We start from the raw sequence: 20,488 nt of genomic DNA, 5'->3' as shown, positions 1-20,488 counted from the left end.
TCTAAAATGTTATAGTCACAAGTGAGGTTCTAAGCAAGGTAACTTAATGCCCACAAAAAGAGTTACTTAACAGTTTTTAAAAAGATAAGACCAAAATAGATAAGGTCATGGCAAAACCATGCCAGTTGAGACTATAAAAGATTATTGATCATTAGGTAGAATTAAAAGCAGCACATATGAAGCCAAATCAATATTGCCTTTGAACTCCACTAGTGTATTTGATGAAAAATTTACTACCATTCAACTGAATTTTGTATAAATGAGTTATTATTAAACTGGAATGTTTTTAAGTTACTTAGTTCGTCAAAACTTAATCTGACATCTTAGATCAAAGACATGATTTCTTTTTCTTAAAACAGCATAATTATTTAAAATCGTTTGAAAATTAGAATTACAGAAATTACCCTTTTGGTTAAAAAAAATACGGATGTTCTCTTTTTTAGAATATTTATTGGAGTATAGCTGTTTCACAATTGTGTTAGTTTCTGCTGTACAGCAAAGTGAATCAGCTATGTGTGTGCTCGGTTGCTGTATGTACACACATATCCCCTCATTTTTGGATTTCCTTCCCATTTAGGTTGCCACAGAGCACTGAGAAGAGATCCCTCTGCTATGTACAGTATGTTCTCATTAGTTATCTATTTCATATACAGATGTTCTAATGAGTGATTCCTGTTGATCCCACAGACACACAGAGACACCCAAATACCTTTCATGAGCTTGGCAAATGGCTCAGGGCAGGTGGAGGGGATGGGCAGAGTGAGCTTGTTGACCGCCACCCCGTAGGCCACAGCCAAGCCATCAATGCCACGGTAGGGCACTTCTCCCGTGAGCAGCTCCCACAGCACCACTCCGTAGCTGGAAAGTAGAGTTTTCATAAAGTTAAGTGGGGCTTTTTCCTCATGACACAATCAATGGGAGAAACACATCAGTGCCTTCATCCAGCTCCTAATAATCAATCTTCTCTTCCAACAAAGCCCATAGGGGCCCTTATCCCAGTGTGAGAGGTGGGTTCTTCCACTTAACATTCCAAACATATACAATTACTCTCCTTCCAGAAATCAGTTATGCCTTCTTCTGAGGAAGTGAAACTACTTAGTAAATAGGAAAGCTTAAAAGCAGTACATGACTGAATTAAACAGGGTCCAGAACCAGGCCTTTTCATACTGTTGAGCTGACTCATTGGAAAAGACCCTGATGCTGGGAAAGATTGAGGGCAGGAGGAGAAGGGGGCAACAGAGGATGAGATGGTTGGATGGCATCACCGACTCAATGGACATGGGTTTGAGTAAACTCTGGGAGATAGTGAGGACAGGAAGGCCTGGTGTGTTGCAGTTCTTGGGATCACAAAGAGTCGAACACGAATGAGCGACTGAACAACAAGAACCAGGCCACACATAAAGAGCAATGTGGTTGTTCTGATGTTTGTCCTTCTGTCTCATTTTTTCCACACCTCCTGAAGATATTCAGGACACTGAAGATTCCAGCCCTACAGAATCTCATGCTATACAGCACAGGACTGAAGTCCAATCATGCTGGTTTTTTTTTTTTTCTAATTTTATTTTATTTTTAAACTTTACATAATTGCAATCATGCTGTTTTAAAACAGATTTTAGAAACTGCTTCTCTCTGCCTCTCCCTTTATATTTAGGAGATGTGTTACTCATGTTTCCACCTAATGCCTACTAGTAATGAACAAAGAAATCCTGTGGGCCTCCCTGAGCCTGCTGGGAGAATATGACACATCTTTTTTTTTTATAACTGAGGGAGGTAAAGTGAAAGGAGAATAAAAAACAAGGAACAACTGCAGCAGCCAAGCTCTTCAAAGCATCAGCAGATGTGATGTAGGTGTGTGCTGTGCTGTGCTTAGTCACTCAGTCGTGTCCAACTCTTTGCGACCCCATGGACTGCAGCCTGCCAGGCTCCTCTGTCCATGGGTATTCTCCAAGCAAGAATACTGGAATGGGTAGCATATCCCTCCTCCAGGGGATCTCCTCAATCCAGGGATCGTCTCTTGCATTGCAGGTGGATTCTTTACCAGCTGAGTCACTGCTGTTTCAGTTAAAGGGCAAATGAAATTACATACAAGAACCAGCAAACTCACAGTAGAAGGATCTCGAAATGAATTTGTAAATGAAGCTGAAGGACCAAATTTCAGTTCACATCCATACTAGACCCTCTGAGTTGGTCCAGTTCAAGGCAGTACAGAGGAGCATAGAAATAAGCCTTGAACATTATACAGATTTATTTTCTTCTACAAAACCAATCAGAACCTTAGTTTCTCTCTGTTGTTGTTGCTTAGTTGCTAGGTCATGTCCTACTTTCTGTGACTTCATGGACTGTAGCCCACCAGGTTCCTCTATCCATGGGATTTCCCAGGCAAGAATACTGGAGTCCTGTTTTCTTCTCCAGGGGATCTTCCTGTCCCAGGGCTCAAACCTGCATTTCTTGCATTGGCAGGCAGATTCTTTACCACTGAGTCACCAGGAAAGTCATCTTCAAAACATAAAGTGCATTTGGATTATCTTTTGTTTTGTTACATAAAACATCAGTCACTCTTGACACTCACCTGACTTTAAAACACATAACCATGGGGATGGGACACGGGTTTGTACCTATGGCTGATTCTTGTTGATGTATGACAGGAAACCACAAAATTCTGTACAGCAATTATCGTTCAATTAAAAAATTCAAAAAAATATTGACATGCAAAAAAAATTAGCATATAAGAAAGGACCGTATTTGCTTTAAGCTCTATTAACATAAGGGGCTTCCCTTGTAGCTCAGTACTTTCCTTCCCTCGGTAAGGAATCTGCCTGCAGTGCAGGAGATCTGGGTTCGATTCCTGGGTTGGAAAGATCCCCTGGAAAAAGAAATGGCAACTCACTCCAGTATCTTTGCCTGGAGAATCCCATGGACAGAGGAACCTGGTAGGCTACAGTCCATGGGGTTGCAAGAGTTGGACATGACTTAACAACTAAACCCCCACTATTAACATAAGAAGTACAGTGCTATTCACTTTTCTCATCTTTTCAAACTTCATTAACTAAGTTAAAAAAAGTTTGAATGTTTTTGTGTTTGTGTGAGTTAAGTTTTATTTGAGGGCATAATGAGGACTATAGCCCAGGAGATAGCATTTCAGATAGCTCTGAAAAGCTGCTCCAAAGAGGTAGGGGGAAGGTCAGTGTTATATATGACTCTAGTGAAATGGGATACTTGCAGGCAAGCATAACTTTTTGGCAGAGGCTTGCCAGTCACCAGGAACAGATAACAGTTTGAAATTTAAAGAAGTAACTTCTCATTTCTTCTGTTTGCTGCTTATATATGGTATTTGAACATAGTTTTAAAGACAGCAGACAGAAGGCAGTAAAATATGCCTGCTACTGCTAAGTCACTTCAGTCGTGTCCGACTCTGTGCGACCCCATAGACGGCAGCCCACCAGGCTCCCCCGTCCCTGGGATTCTCCAGGCAAGAACAGTGGAGTGGGTTGCCATTTCCTTCTCCAGTGCATAAAAGTGAAAAGTGAAAGTGAAGTTGCTCAGTCGTGTCCGATTCCTCTCGACCCCATGGACTGTGGCCTACCAGGCTCCTCCGTCCATGGGATTTTCCAGGCAAGAGTACTGGAGTGGGGTGCCATTGCCTTCTCCAAGGCAAAACAGCTCAGAAGCAATAAAAGTCATTTAACTGTGCATTGGAACTGATTTCCGAGTCTCATTTGATTATCTCCTGATCTTAAGAGATACAGAGATTCACAGTATCACAAATACAAAAAGGCGTCTATGAAGAAGACCTGGTCTGCGCAGAGACTCTGGAGCCCTGGTGCAGGTCATCCTGGCCGTGACCACTGCCTGTATAGATCTCTCCAGTAGTGCCCACTGGACTCTAGACTACATTGGAAACATTCAGAAAGGGATGTAGAAACAACAGAATGTGCCCATTCAAATGGGGCTCACAGATCCTCCAGCTGATGTTCTGCTGGCCCAGAAGCAGAGGTGCTTCCATCCTGAGGCCCCTGAGTCCAGGGCTCCTTCTCCACCAGGAGGAGTAAGAGGGCAGCACCGACAGGCACCTGGACCTGGAGGCGGCAGGCCTGGGGCTGAGCTGCGGGACTGTTACTCTCTGCTGACTGTGTCTGCACTCACATGGCCTTGAAGTTGATCTTGAATCACTGATGAAGTATTAGGGATATCTGCCCTACCCTCTCAAAGCACTGCTTTACATTTTTTTTATAAAAGGAATATATAATGCAGTACTTCTAAGTTATATAATGCTATAAGTATTAGTAATTAAGTTGTAAACAGGATTTTTCAAAAGCTATCTGCTTAGTTTCTTAAAAATTATCTGTATTATGATGCATTAGCAGAGACACATACTTACTTTCAAGAGTAAGTAAACTTAATTTACAGTTCAATCAACAAAAATCATTTCAGAGCAAGAGACCAAAAAATTCTTAGAATAACCGAAAACTGCCTAAATTCAAAGAAGCTTCCTTGCTATTCTCAATAGAAAATAACAAAATTAAAACAATAACAGCCCAACTTTGCCTCTTGGAAATTTCAGAGAATGAATACTTTAGGATAGGTCATTTTTCCAGAGTGAAGTAGTCTGGTAAGAACCAATCTGGAAAAGAAAAGGTGGGGGGAACTATTTCTATGGGACAATTTCTAAAGCATAATGCATATTTTTCTGCTCTCTGAAACTCAGTGGGATATAGTATAAAAAGCCCTCTGCTAAGAACACAAGTGATCTAATAATTAAGGGCTGTGGTGGCAGGAACATGGCTCTTAAGCCAGGGATCAGAGCATGCTATTCATTAGTTTTACAATTCTGAGGAAATGTCTAATTCTGTCAGTGTGAAACGGGGGTAGTCACAGGAGTCACAATAAAAGTTCAGTGATAATATCTGTCAAAGTTCTCTTGTAGGGTAGTAACTGGTAAGGAGGGAAGATGCAGAAGGAGGGCGATCGCTAAATACACCAGTGTATGTATGTATGTATGTATATATATATATATATATAATACCAGCCCCACAGACCAAGGCGATGCTTCTTGAATGCAATTATTTTTATGGGAATATTACAAAGGAGGTTCTAAGGCAAAGGTCTGTGTAGTTCAGAGGGACAGCCTTCCCTGCCTTCCACATTCTGATGCCTAGGACTCTGCTTTAACATACTGATGCATTCTGGAGATGTGTGTGGACGTCTGGCTCCACACCAGGTGGCTACGGAGGTCGGTAGTCTCTGGTCTTTTTCATAATTTCATGCTGTCTTTTGCTCCTGTCGCCTACTCTGTTCTCAACTGCCTCTTTTTTTTTTTTTAATTTTTTTCTTTTTTACCAGCTTAGCATCCTTCTCCCCTCTTCTGATTAGATGCTTCTACTGAAAATCAGACAACCAAGCTTATATTATACAACTGAGAAAAGAACAGATTTTGAGGGAATTCCTCTCCATGAGTGTTGGACTTCAAGGCCCAGACTGTGACTGCTTTTAGACATTCTTTTTTTCTTACTTCTTGATTCTGTGCTTATAGTCCATGAGGTTGCTATAAAGCACTTATGTAGATTGCACAGCATTTGTACAGCTTATAATTACACAGTTTATTTTAAAAGGCACACAACTAGTAAAATGGTTATAGTGTTAAGTAATTATACAGAATGTAAAATTGATTTATGGTACCTTTTATGAGTTTTCAGAGTCTTGAAGTATAATTTTTTAAAACAATCACCTACTTCACTTAAGTATTTTGGCATTATATGTTCAGAAAATTATTGTGATTAAGTCAAGAACAACACATCTAATATTTTATGAAGACACATGTCCTCAGTCTCTATCAGCAGAGTACAAGTCATCAAGTAAGGGGTGAGGCCCAAGCATTTGTATTTCTCAAAATGGCCCAAAGACGCTATAGAACCCCTGGCACAGGTGATAAATTTCTTAAAAGTCATAAGTAGAACAATTAAATTAGAAGGCCTTATTTATACACTGCTGTATATGGGAATGAGGACTGGTAGAAAACAGTCTGGCAGTTCCTCAAATGATTAACTATATAATTACCCTGTGACCCAGCAATTTCACGCCTATCCAAGAGAAGGAAAACTCAAATCCTCACAACAACTTTGATGTGCATAGCAGCATTATTCAGAATTAGTCAATAAGTGGAAACAGCCCCAATGCCATCAACTGATAAATGGACAAGAAAATGTGGTATTACCCATCCAATGGAATATTATTCAACAATAAATAAGAATGAAATTCTGACACATTCTATGACATGAACCTTGAAAATATGCTAACTGAAAAGCCACTAAGAGAACTGCATATTACATAATTCCATGTATACAAAATGTCCAGAATAAGCAAATCTAAAGATACAAAACATAGATTCATGATTGCCTTGGGCTGGGAGGGATGAAGTTTTGAGGGAGATGGCTACCTTTAATAGGATTTCTTTTATGGATTATGAAAATGTTCTAAATTGTGGTGATGAAGGTACACAACTCTATTAATATACTGCTAAGTCACTTCAGTCGTGTCCAACTCTGTGCAACCCTGCAGACGGCAGCCCACCAGGCTCCCCTGTCCCTGGCATTCTCCAGGCAAGAACACTGGAGTGGGCTGCCATTTCCTTCTCCAATGCATGAAAGTGAAAAGTGAAAGTGAAGTTGCTCAGTCGTGTCCGACCCTTAGCATGCACTGCAGCCTACTAGGCTCCTCCGTCCATGGGATTTTCCAGGCAAGAGTACTGGAGTGGGGTGCCATTGCCTTCTCCGATTAATATACTAAAAGCCATGAAATTGCACAGTTTAAACTGGCGAATTCAATAGTTTATATGATGTATGAATTATATCTCAACAAAGCTGTTAAAACACAACAAGAAAAAAAAAACTCTGGAGTTTTAATACTAGTCACACAGCATTTTATGAGCCTTAAATGAAGGCCAGTAAGCTCCTGGTGCATTGTAAGAATAAACAGAGTTGTTCTGTCATCCTCTGTGTTGTTCTGGTATGGATGGTGTCTTCACTCCTTAATGAGACAAAGCTGGATGGAAATTCAGATAACCTGGATAACCTGGGATCCCATTTTGGTCCAGCTCTCCATTCCCAAACCAGAAGCTTCAATCTTTAGATGATTCAATCTATAAAATGAAGGAGCTGATCTAAATTTTTTCTTCAAACTCCTTCCATGCTAACATTCTGTGTGTGAGTCATGAGGAATCAAAATTTTCCTTAAAGTGAGATTTATGTTTATTTACCAACAGGTCTTACAAAATGCTATTCCTGTTAACTCAAACTATAACTAGTTTTAATCAAACCTCTGATTTAATAAGATTCTCCTATCATATACACAATGGAGTATTACTCAGCCATTAAAAAGACTACATTTGAATCAGTTCTAATGAGGTGGATGAAACTGGAGCCTATTATACAGAGTGAAGTAAGCCAGAAAGAAAAACACCAATACAGTATACTAACACATATATAAGGAATTTAGAAAGTTGGTAACAATAACCCTGTATATGAGACAGAAAAAGAGACACAGATGTGTAGAACAGTCTTTTGGACTGTTCTATGGACTCTGTGGGAGAGGGAAAGGGTGGGATGATTTGGGAGAATGGCATTGAAACATGTATAATATCATATATGAAACAAGTCGCCAGTCCAGATTCGATGCACGATACTAGATGCTTGGGGCTGGTGCACTGGGACGACCCAGAGGGATGGTATGGGGAGGGAGGACGGAGGAGGGTTCAGGATGGGGAACACATGTGTACCTGTGGCGGATTCATTTTGATATATGGCAAAACCAATACAATATTGTAAAGTTAAAAATAAAATAAAATAAATTATTAAAAAAAAAAAAGATTCTTCTATCAAATGGAAGTCCTAAGACAATCAAAATCTCAAGTTACCCATTCCGTCATGATTATAACTATCTTGATCAAAACCACAAAACCTTCAAAAAGGCTCATACAGATCTTCCTCAACTTACAACAGGGTCACATCTGGATAACTCCATAGTAAGCTGAAAATATCTTAAGCTGAAAATGCATTTAATACACCTAATGTTATAGAGTGGAGAAGGCAGTGGCACCCCACTCCAGTACTCTTGCCTGGAAAATCTCATGGATGGAGGAGCCTGGTAGGCTGCAGTCCATGGGGTCGCTAAGAGTTGGACACGACTGAGCGACTTCACTTTCACTTTTCACTTTCATGCATTGGAGAAGGAAATGGCAACCCACTCCAGTGTTCTTGACTGGAGAATCCCAGGGACAGCGGGGCCTGGTAGGCTGCCATCTATGGGGTCACACAGAGTCGGACACGACTGAAGCAACTTAGCAGCGTTACAGAAGGTTAACGAGTGTGTATGCTGTGCTGTCACTTCAGTCATGTCCGACTCTTTGCGACCCTATGGACAGTAGCCCACCAGGCTCCTCTGTCCATGGGATTCTCCAGGCAAGAATACTGGAGTGGGTTGCCATGCCCTCCTCCAGGAGATCTTCCTAACCCAGGGATCAAACCCACATCTCTTCTGTCTCCTGCACTGGCAGGCGGGTTCTTTACCACTGGCACCACCTGAGAAGACCAAGCTTAGCCCAGTCTTTCTAAAAGTGCTCAGAACACTTACATTAGCCTAGAGTTGGGCAAAATCATCTAACACAAAGCCTAAAGCTGATCTTGTGGTGAATATCTCGTGTAGTTGATTGCATACGATACCAACACTGAAAAGCAGGGTGGGTCCAGAATGGTTCTAAGTGTGTCGGTTGTTTCCCCTCCTGATGGTGGTGCTGACCAGGAGCTGCAGCTCACTGCCTTTGCCTGGCCTCACAAGAGAGGACTGGACCATGTGTCACTAGGCTGGGAAAGATCAAAACGCCAAATCCCAAGCACAGTTTTGAGGGCGTGCCTACCACTTTTGCGCCATTGTAAAGTCAAAAAAATTCTTAAGTGGAACAACCACAAACTGTGGACCATCTTTACTATCCATTATGCTCAGAATTATTCAATACTTTGGGACTCATTTGGGGCTTCCCTGGTGGCTCACATGGTAAAGAATTTGTCTGCAATGCAGAAGACCTGGGTTTGATCAGGAAGATCCCCTGGAGAAGAAAATGGCAACCCACTCCAGTATTCTTGCCTGCAGAATCCCATGGACAGAGGAGCCTGGTGGGCTACAGTCCACGGGGTCACAAAAAGTTGGACACGACTGAGCAACTAACACTTGGGACTCATTTAATGGAAGTGCAGCAACCAGTTTCCACGAACATCTGCAAGAGCAAGATGCATGGTGCTTACTTACCTCCAGATGTCACTTCCCTTGGAAAACAAAGAAGACTTGATAACTTCCGGGGCCATCCAGGCGTACGTGCCCGCTGCGCTCATCCTGGTAGTCCTGTGCCATTCTCTCGCCAAGCCGAAGTCTGTAATCTTCAGTGTCTTGTTGCAGATGTCATCATGCTCTATCTTCTCGAGCAGCAAAACTAAGGGAAAAACAAAGGGAGAGTGTTCGCATATTTTTATAAATTTTCAGTGGCTTTTAAAATACAAACTTCACTGCAGTTAGCTGTGAAGAGAACAAACCTGCATTTTACCATTTTATCTTATTAATACATCATGCTTTTCATAACCTTTAGTGGGTCATTTGTGCCTGAAGTTACAAGTTTAAAAAAGTCCAGACACAATACAGCTTAGCATCTTTATGAGAAAGCAAACGATTTCTAGGGGCAAGAAACGTTTAACTGAGATATCACAGGGAGGATCAGAAGTCTGTGAAAGTTTATGCGACAGGAAAATAAAACGTGATTTTCTTCCAAGAAGTTAGGTCCTGATCTAAAAATGTAGTGTTTTCTACTGAATGTATTAGAGTATTGCAAGTAGATGGCATATTACCATAAATCATTATTATCAAAGATTATCTTAAGTTTGCCAAATGAGAATAGACATGTTAACCCATTAAGTTATTTTATAAGATTGGATTGCTTTACCAGAGATCAGAATACAGCAAAAAGTAAAACTTTCTAAGAAACATTATCCAGATGCTGGTTTCCCCAGCCCCCTGACAAAATGCAGAGTGTACAAGACAGCTTTCAGGAGCTGAGCTGAGGTCAGGGCAGCCCTGAGTGCTCACGTGTGTGCGTGCATGCTAAGTTCTTTCCATCGTGTCCCTCTGCCACACTCAGGTAGCAGAAGCTAAAAGAACCCTGCTTCCCATCACTGCCCACCTGCACCCACCTGTCCCGCCCTTCACAGAGCCTTGGGTTCCTCTCTCCCCTGGTTGATTTCTCTGCCTATAACCAAACAGAAATGTCCCACTGTTTTCCATGAGGCTCTGATGTAGCTGCGTATCCATGCTACTCCTTCCCATCTGCTACAAAACGGATGGTTTAAACCTACTGTGTTTTCTAACTTATCTCCTTGCTCCTTCCTTAAAACCCTCCTTCTAGCCTGCAGCTCAGTTATTCCAGTTCAACCTAATGCCCCACAGCCATGAAATTAAAAGATGCTTGCTCCTTGGAAGAAAAGCTCTGACCAACCTAGACAGCACATTCAAAAGCAGAGACATTACTTTGCCAACAAAGGTCCATCTAGTCGAGGCTATGGTTTTTCCAGTAGTCATGTATGGATGTGAGAGTTGAACTATAAAGAAAGCTGAGTGCCAAAGAATTGATGGTTTTGAACTGTGGTGTTAGAGAAGACTCTTGAGAGTCCCTTGAACTGCAAGGAGATCCAACCAGTCCATTCTAAAGGAGATCAGTCCTGAATATTTATTGGAAGGACTGATGCTGAAGCAGAAACTCCAATAGTTTGGCCACCTGCTGTGAAGAACAGACTCATTGGTAAAGACCCCGATGTTGGGAAAGATTGAAGGTGGGAGGAGAAGGGGGCAACAGAAGATGAGATGGTTGGATAGCATCACTGACTCAATGGACATGAGTTTGAGTAAATTCTGGGAGTTGGTAATGGACAGGGAAGCCTGGAGTGCTGCAGTCCATGGGATCGCAAAGAGTTGGACACAACTGAGTGACTGAACTGAACTGAATGCCCTGCAGATACCCCTCCCCGACTACCCTGCCACCATCTCACACCGAATTACAGTCCTTCTCTCTGGACCAGATGTTGGCCCTCTCCTCTGTCACCCACACACCACCCCAAGCAGATTCATCTTCCTAAAGCTCTGTGGCATCCTTTTATCTTTTTAAGCCTCTCATGAATAAACTACCAATGCATGTCACATAAGGATGACTCTCAAAACCACTACTCTAAGAGAAGGAAGCCCCACATGAAGCGTTTCATACAACAATTCTGTGTGACATCCTGGAAGAGGGACGGAAATCAGACCAGCGGCTTTGGAGGCTGAAGGGAAAGGTCTGAGGGCGGTGCTCCATGGAAGAGTTTTTCCAAGGTATGCAAATTCTCTCTCTTGGTGGTGGTGGTGGTGGTTACAGGATTATATGTATCTGTCAAAACGCATCAGAGTGAACCCTCAGAGGGTGAGTTTTACTCTATGTAAATTATACCTTAATAAACCTGCATTTTAAAATATTCCATGATTCCCCATAACTCAGAGATAGTGTCCACACTCTGAAACCCGGGCAATCACAGCCCCTCGATTCACACAGCAAGCTACAGTCAAACCATGCCTGGTTCCTCTATGGATAAGCTTCCTCTGCTCAAGCCAGGCTGGCTGCTCCTCGAGACCAAACAGTATCTGCTCAGTGACATCTTCCAGATACCCCAGGTCAGGAACCAGCACCTCCTCCACACTCACGTGACCTCTGTGTTTCTATGACAGCTCTGCGAGGCACCAGGTACCACAGCGTTTCCATTTACCTGATGCCTCCACTACTGTGAGCTCTGAGACAGTACGTGTGAAAGAGTGAGTGTGTGAGTGAGGGAGAGAGAGTGTGTGTGTGTGTGTGTGTGTGTGTGGTGGGGATGGCAGGAGAGGAGACAGACGGTAAGAAACTTGGACATTCGTGCTCACCCACACGGAACCACTCTGTAGTGTCTGATTCAGCACAGGTGCATAGAGTTTACAGGTGAAATGAACAAAACATGCCCATTCTTATGTTTATCCTTTGCCCATGCCAATTCCCATCTAACGGAAATAACAACCAGTTCATAAGAGTCATTGGTAACTGTCAATATTCACTATATTCCTTGTACTTTACAGGCGTTATTTCATTTAATTCTCACAAAAATCGCAAGAGATAGGTCTTCATGATCAGAAGATAATTAATACTGAAAAAGAAGTGAGCAACACAGTGAATCCAATCAAACAGTAATCCAAGTTTCAGAGTTAATAGAGTATATGCCTGTGTGTGTGTAGGGGCAGTTATTATTCAGGTTTCACCTTGAAAAATAACATGAAAAAAGTCTATTTTAATCTTTTTGCCAGTTTTTCTAAATGTCCTATGCTGCTGCTGCTGCTGCTGCTGCTAAGTCACTTCAGTCGTGTCCGACTCTTAGCGACCCCATGACGGCAGCCCACCAGGCTCCCCCGTCCCTGGGATTCTCCAGGCAAGAACAGTGGAGTGGGTTGCCATTTCCTTCTCCAATACATGAAAGTGAGAAGTGAAAGTGAAGTCCCTCAGTCGTGTCTGACTCTTAGCGACCCCATGGACTGCAGCCCACCAGGCTCCTCCGTCCATGGGATTTTCCAGGCAAGAGTACTGGAGTGGGGTGTCATTGCCTTCTCCGAAAATGTCCTATAAACATCTAATAACCACATATGAGATACAAAATTTTAAATATATTTGTGCAGGATATAAGATTAATATAAATTAATTAAATATATTAATCTATTATATTTAAATTATTAATGACATCATTCAAGATGCTCCTATTCTTATTTTTTCTGTACTTGATAAAACAGTCTCAGATAAATGTTAATATGTCTCGCTATGATTATGTATTTTGTTCTTTTTCCTTATATTTCTTCTGATTTTTGTTTTATGTATCTTTCTTTGTTATTAGGTATCTAATGATTTATGATGTCCATCTTCTTTGTACACTGCACCTTTTATCATTAAAAATATTTGTTTCATTGAATGAATGAAAAATGAATAAGTTTACTGATTTTTTTTTTTGAAAAGCCTTTTATTCTTTAACAACATCTTTGTCATTGTTTAAACCCGGCACTAACTCTTAAAAGGACAAAAATGAACAAGCATGTGAGATTTCTTAGAATAAATGATCCAAACAAAACTGGAAACAAGCATAAGACATTCTTCACGTTTGACCTGTGGAAAAGCGGAAGCACTTTCCCAAACGTTATAGAAATAATCAGCGTTGACTGAGCACATTCTGTCCCGTACACTTAACGGGTATTTTAACCAGATAACCCCTACCACAGTGCTATGGGTGGATATTATTTATCACCTGTACTTGATAGATAAGGAAACTGAGACACAGAGATGCTGAGTAATCTGTCCAGGGTCACGTAGCTAAGGAGCAATGCCCTTCAAGCTGTCTGACCCCTGGGTCCATGGTCCTAACTACAGCCTGCATTGCTCGGTTGACGGCTGTTATAAATTTTCACAAGTGCTTTCTTGATCCCTTGGAAATCTCCTTGTATTCAGGAGCCGTTGTCCTCCTTTCTGATTTCCTGCCATTGGATAATTATCGCGTGATCTAAGTGGCAGCCCTGCGGCATCACGACAGAAGCATGCACGCCAGGGCGGACTGCTCGGTTTGGACTCTGTGCTTTTGACTCCTGTCTGTCACAGGAATTATGACCGTGCAGGGAGGAAGAAAGGAAGACACATACAGTGCTCAGAACGGTGTCTGAAACACAGTAAGCGTTTTGTAGGATTACACGTACCTATACCCACATATATCCTTTATCAATGGGTTTGAAAGCGTTTTTAGCAAATCTTCAAAATCACTTTCATGGAAGTCAGGAAATCCTATCCCTTTGCAAGGCTTGAAATTTCACTTTGTAATGGATTCACATTGGTGTCATCAATTTAGACAGTCACAGAAGTCACAGAGTTAATGCAACATGAGCTAGCTGAAGGGGGACTGATTATAAAGTTGCCAATTCTGAATAAATACTGTTATGCTGTAACGTTCCTTCCCCTAGAACTTCTAACTAATATGCACAGAGTAAGGACCCCCTTCTATCCCCCCAACATCACCTAAGGCAGTGCCTCATACACCAAACACTCAATAGTTTTTATTAGTGATAATTATTAATATCACCAGTCATAATAAGGATACTGTCTACCACTAACTAATCCTCTTCTATGTAGAGTTGTCTCCATTTCACCTCTCATTGGACCTTCATGCCATTCTGCGACAGTCTGGAATTTACAGTCTCCAGGTCACAGTTAGAAATGTAACCCAGATCATACGGCTACTATACAGGGCTTGGCTTCAGATCCCATCTGAAGGGCAAGCATCTGAACAACTGGACACAAAGTGGGCACACCAAATTCTGGGCCACAGAAACAGACAGTTGTTGCCAGTCTTCCTTGTTACTAATAACGCTACCAGTTACAAAAAGGGAGCAGAATAATCAGAAATTCCACTTTGTTAATTTTTGAGTTTTCCTTTCTTCCATGTCAGCTTGCTGCTGCTGCTGCTAAGTTGCTTCAGTTGTGTCCGACTCTGTGCGACCCCACAGACGGCAGCCTACCAGGCTCCCCCGTCCCTGGGATTCTCCAGGCAAGAACAGTGGAGTGGGTTGCCATTTCCTTCTCCAGTGCATAAAAGTGAAAAGTGAAAGTGAAGTCACTCAGTCGTGTCTGACTCTTAACGACCCCACGGACTGCAGCCTACCAGGCTCCTCCATCCATGGGATTTTCCAGGCAAGAGTACTGGAGTGGGGTGCCATTGCCTTTTCTGCCATGTCAGCTTAAGGTATACATATTTCTCAGTGCTGATTCCTCATAAATATCAAGAAAAAATCAATATCTGATCCTTTAAAACCCTGTATACTTGAACCACAGGAACAAAAAATAGATAATTAGCTACAGGGACTTCCCTGTGGCCCAAAGGGTAAAGAATCTGCCTGTGATGCAGGAGACCAGGGTTTGATTCCTGGGTTGGGAAGTTCCTCTGGAGAAGGGAATGGCAATCCACTTCAGTATTCTTGCCTGGAGAATTCCATGGACAGAGAAACCTGGCAGGCTATAGTCCACGGGGTTGCAAAGAGTCGGACATGACTGAGTGACCAACACACACACACACAGCTACTTCGTCAGCTGTGTGATGTTTCTCCCCTCATAATACACACTAATTTCACTTTTAAACGATGATATCCTTACACCATACAAGAGTCTACACTCATGGTCAGGTTGGCTCGCACTTCTATCTAACTGTTTTCCAAGACACTTTCACATATTTCCTCTCTTTCTTCTGAGAAACACCCAAACGGAAAGGCATGAGGAAGCCTTGATTAAAATGGGTTTTTCCAGTGGTCATGTATGGATGTGAGAGTTGGACTGTGAAGAAGGCTGAGTGCCGAAGAATTGATGCTTTTGAACTGTGGTGCTGGAGAAGACTCTTGAGAGTCCTTTGGACTGCCAGGAGGTCCAACCAGTCCGTGCTGAAGGAGATCAGTCCTGGGATTTCTTTGGAAGGAATGATGCTAAAGCTGAAACTCCAGTACTTTGGCCACCTCATGTGAAGAGTTGAATCATTGGAAAAGACTCTGATGCTGGGAGGGATTGGGGGTAGGAGGAGAAGGGGACGACAGAGGATAAGATGGCTGGATGGCATCACTGACTTGGTGGACGTGAATTTGAGTGAACTTGGAAGTTGGTGATGGACAGGGAGGCCTGGCGTGCTGTGATTCATGGGGTCGCAAGGAGTCGGACATGACTGAGCGACTGAACTGAACTGAACCAATCCACATCCTCAGGCCGCAGGTAATGCCTGGCAGCCCTTGAGAAGCAAAAAGACCTCAGAAAGGCAACTCTAAAATAAAGGCAGAACTACCAGTGAGAAGTAAACACTCAATATTTACAGAGGATTGCATTTCTAAAGCAATGCCACGGCAGAATGCACTATTAGCAGCCACTGCATTGGCAGCTTTGAAACACCTGCCCCCACCTGGAGCCCAAGGTTTCCACAGAAGCTTTGAACTAACAGAAAACAAGTTAAAATAACACTCTGAATGTCAAACGTTTAGAGTTCCATGAAAGGCCCATTGTTCTGGATTCTATTTCAGAGGTGTTCAGCAGAATTCTTCAAATTCCTTATCTTTTGGGCAAAATGACCAAAACCAAAAATAGCCAGTGTCCCGACAGGTAACGTGACCAGGCGCCTGCCCAGGTTTCAGCAGAGGGCAGGCTGGCGGTGCTTCCGCATCCTGCGCAACACCAGGAAGAGGACCCCAAGGAACAGCCATGCATGAAGCGGGCACATCAACTTCTGGGCCACAGCAAGTAGTCAATTCTTGCTAGCAACCCAGCGACAAATGTTTGAGCCCCTTTTTGTGCGACTTCAGTGAAGATTTTTGACCCCTGTTAGCCCCATTCTTGAACAATCAGCCTTTACAACCTGTGTTTTGTCTACTTATTCAACCATGAGGCACTTGATTTTTTCCAGCTCCTTTGAAGTTTCACTTTGGTATTTTCCGAATTGTAGTATATAATGTATATATTTCTTAAAGCAATTACAATGCATCCATTCTATTTCCTCACCATTTATGGGAGTGCCAGTCCAAATTCCATTTGAGTCAAATAGGTTCATTTCAATTAACCTTTAACTAGGACTATGTTATATACATAAAAAAAATCTGTTAGAAAGAAATCAATTGAGGAAAGCACCAATGTGAAAGAATATATTAACAAAACACCACCTCTCAGCCTAAGGCAGTAATGTTACTCTGTGAATTTCAATTCTGGAAACAATCAGCCATTCATTTCCACGGAAAAAATGATAACTTTCTAAGTTTACCAAATAGCACTGAACTTTCTCATGTTTCTTCCATCTATTCCCACATCTGTAGCACTTATTCACTCACCAGTCTCTGGAGGCCTTCATCTTGGTCTTCAAGTCCCTTTTCAATCTCATCTCTGTGTCTTTTCAGCTCTTCCTGGACTTTCCAAAAGGAATCCTACACCCTAAAATTTCTGTACATTAAAGGCCACTTCTAAAAAACATGCCATTACGTTAGCGTCTCCTTGCTCCTGGTGCCAGCTGTGTGGACCGCCTCCCACCTGCACCCTCCACAACACCGCACCTGGCCTCCACTTCTGATGGAGGCAGCCCAGCTCCAGCCCTGGATCCTCGCTGCAGCACTGGATCCTCGCTGCAGCACCTTCAGCTCCACTGGCCTTTGGAATCTCAATTTCCCCTTCTAGTAAAAATCTCAATTTCCCCTTCTAGTAAAAAACCAAAAAACCAAAAACGAACAGCTTTGCCACTCTCTGCCTGCTCCCATATTATACGAGCCTGTAAATACCATGTCCCCCTGGGTGCCTTCCCTCAGGACTTCTCTAGATGTTCTCTGCATTTCTAAGGCATTTAAGCTGTGCCACTCCCCTTACACTTAAACACTGTCTTATCTCATTTCTTGGTCTCATCTCTAATTAAATTACAAGCACCTGGAGGATAGAATGTGCACCTAACTTATTGCATTCATTCATTTCTACTGCATAGCAACTACCATTTTTATACACTCAATAAACAGTTGCTAAATGAGTGACTACTATAAGGGGAAGAAGGAGCAGGAAGATGAACCTTTTCATGTGAAGCCAGCTGCTGAGTATGGAAAACCAATGCACCTGTTCCTCCTAAAACAGCACAGACTGCTTTAGAAACAACGATAGCAAAGTAGTTATTTGGATTTGACCCATCAGCTGCAACTGACGCAGTTGATTATTCTCCCCTGAACCCCGTTCTTCTCTGGCCCCCAAGTATCACAACACTCTCTCACTTTCATTCCTTTACCAGCTGCTCCTTTTTCTGGTACCTCCCTCTCTGCAGGGCCTCTAATCCCTGGTGACCTCCAGAGCTCAGCCCTCGGACCTCTGGTCTTTCCTATCAGCACTCAGTCCCCAGATAATGTCAGCCACTCTCAGGGCTTTTCATGCCATGGACATGTTGCTGACTCCCAAGTGATCACTTCCACCCTAGCTCCTCGTGTGTTCTCAAAACTGCAGACTGTGTGACCTGCTGCAATGTCACTCAGAGCCAGGCCTTGATTCAAAAACTTTCCAGGGGCCACCCCCTCTCTCCTGGGTGCCCCATGATTCCCTTCCAGGCCTCTCCTGTCACAGTGGGCTCCTGCTCTGGGGAGTGATTTCTGTTCTTCAACCCAAGTTTGTTCTCCAGGAGATCTGCTTTCCCACTTCTTCAGGTTTTGCTTCCTTTTCTAGAAGGCCTTTCTTAACCACACACTAATCTTGAACTGCTCACTCTAAGATTTTAACCTTCCTTTTCAACTTTTAGTTTTTCTGCTAAGCAATTGGGCTTCTCAGGTGGCGTTAATGGTAAAGAACCCATCTGCCAATGCAGGAGACTAAGAGACATGGGTTCGATCCCTGGGTTGGGAAGATCCCCTGGAGGAGGGCATGGCCACCCACTCCTGTATTCTTGCCTGCAGAATCTCATGGACAGAGGAACCTGGTGGGCTAGAGTCCATAGGGCTGCAAAGACTGAAGTGACTTGGCACTCATGCACTAAGCAATTACCACCCTCCACCATACTGCGTCTTTCACCATTTACACTCTAAGGTCCACACTGCCCACTGGCATGTAAATTCCACGAGGGGAAGAACTTGCTCTCTACTTTGCTCACCACTGACTACCCAGAGCCTGAAGCACCCCTGACATGCAGTGCACAGTCACTAAATGACTGTGGTGTGATGAATGAGTCAGCCCACTATATATAAGGAGAGAGACCTCTGCAAGTTCTGGGCGCGTGATCATCTAAATCATGACTTCACATGGCCCTTAACACCATAGACACACACAATATTCAGTTTCAATGAGAAAACTTCTTACATTCCATTGTGTGTGAAACACACACATCACTCTTTCTATCGGCTGAACATTTTCCGTATTTTATCAAGGTACGGAACAAAGCAAAATCAAGAGGGAGGAATCTACCACAATATTCTACATTAATATGTTAGTAAACTGAAAGTAATACAGTTGATATTATTTGAGTCAATATTTGCAGACAACCTGAAACAAAGTAACTCTTGAAAGTCAATTAAACCAATAATAACTCAAACCTCCTTTATGTAGTCAAGACACTCTACCCAAATGGCATGTGATTTGCTCTTTTTCAAAAAGCATAAAAAAGTCCCAGTAATGAATTCTGCTGTTGTGCTAAGCTGCTGTCGTGTCCGACTCTTTGTGACCCCATGGACTGTAGCCCACCAGGCTCCTCTGTCCATGGGGATTCTCCAGGCAAGAATACTGGAGTGGGTTGCCAAGCCCTCTTTCAAGGGATCTTCCCAACCCTGGGATCAAACCCAGGTCTTCCGCATTGCAGGTAGATTCTTTACCATCTGAACCACCAGGGAAGTCCAATGAACTCTGTAGTGAAACAGTTAAAACAGCAATTGAATACTTCATGCCTTCTCCCTGACCCTTAACTTATCAACCCAAGTTACAAGCAGACTTGCCAAAGTGTGCAGATGGCAGCATTCCTACGGAACAAAGCGCGAGACTGTTTCCTTGTACAGCTGGCTGGCCTGGATCAAGGGAGTCAATTAAATGATGAAGACTCTTACCCCCAACTACAATGAATAAACGTATGATAACATGGCACTATATTCTGCAGAAATAATAATGTCCTTATGTTATAAAGAATTGTGGAAAGCTTTTAGGAATCAATGAGTTCACACACAAGCAAGTTAGGAACTATTTAAAGCACTCAAAGTGTTTCTAAACCATACACAGAAATAAGTATAGTCACCAGCTCACATTAAGATTGCATCTTACAGTGTATTAAGTACCTTGACATATACAGAAGTCAGGGAACTACATCCTATGGGCCAAACTGGAAAGCTGAATAGTTGCAACAGGAACTATACGGCCTGCAGAGCCAAACATATTTACTACCTGGACCTACAGGGGAAAGTGTGCTGACACCAGGTGTACACTATTTCAACGAGCCTCACACTACCCTCTTCAGAAAGTTTGAGTCCATGAGCCCACTGATTGTGAGAAGTGGAGTCAGAGCTAACTAAATTCTTGCTGCTTTGGGGTCAGTTGTACAAATGTAAGTTTTAGGCTCCAAAATAAAGCCATCACAGTTCTCCCAGCCTCCCTAGGAACCCTTCTTCTGCTCCCTAAAATTCCTTCATCAAGATATTTCTACCTTGTGGGAGCCACTCAAGTACCACAGAGAGTTTGGGAAGTCACATTGAAATTCCAAGTTAAAATCATCAGCCTGACGTAGTAAATCTGGTCATTATTTTCCAACTCCGGTGAGTCAGAGGGAGAAAGTGCCCTATATTAGCTCAATAAATAAATAGTGATTATAAAAAATTAGGTTCTGGTCATAGGTGATAAACAAATTTATGC

At 42.6% G+C, this 20,488-nt stretch overlaps 1 protein-coding gene across 1 annotated transcript in view; it reads right to left on the bottom strand.

Annotated features, from left to right (window-relative positions):
• The window catches only part of MAP3K21 (mitogen-activated protein kinase kinase kinase 21), a 58,804-nt gene that overhangs the window by 31,784 nt on the left and 6,532 nt on the right, over nucleotides 1-20,488 (bottom strand). Inside the window, exons 2-3 of the mRNA XM_027530527.1 lie at nucleotides 9,298-9,478; nucleotides 710-858 (exon numbers count right to left, since the gene is read on the bottom strand). Coding sequence (XP_027386328.1) covers nucleotides 710-858; nucleotides 9,298-9,478 — 330 coding nt within the window. The remainder of the gene's footprint in view (nucleotides 1-709; nucleotides 859-9,297; nucleotides 9,479-20,488) is intronic.

Source organism: Bos indicus x Bos taurus, chromosome 28 (assembly GCF_003369695.1).
Source record: "Bos indicus x Bos taurus breed Angus x Brahman F1 hybrid chromosome 28, Bos_hybrid_MaternalHap_v2.0, whole genome shotgun sequence".
Classification (NCBI taxonomy): Eukaryota; Metazoa; Chordata; class Mammalia; order Artiodactyla; family Bovidae; genus Bos; species Bos indicus x Bos taurus.
The sequence above is the reverse complement of the archived record's forward strand: the minus strand, read 5'-3'. Positions and strand labels throughout refer to the sequence as shown.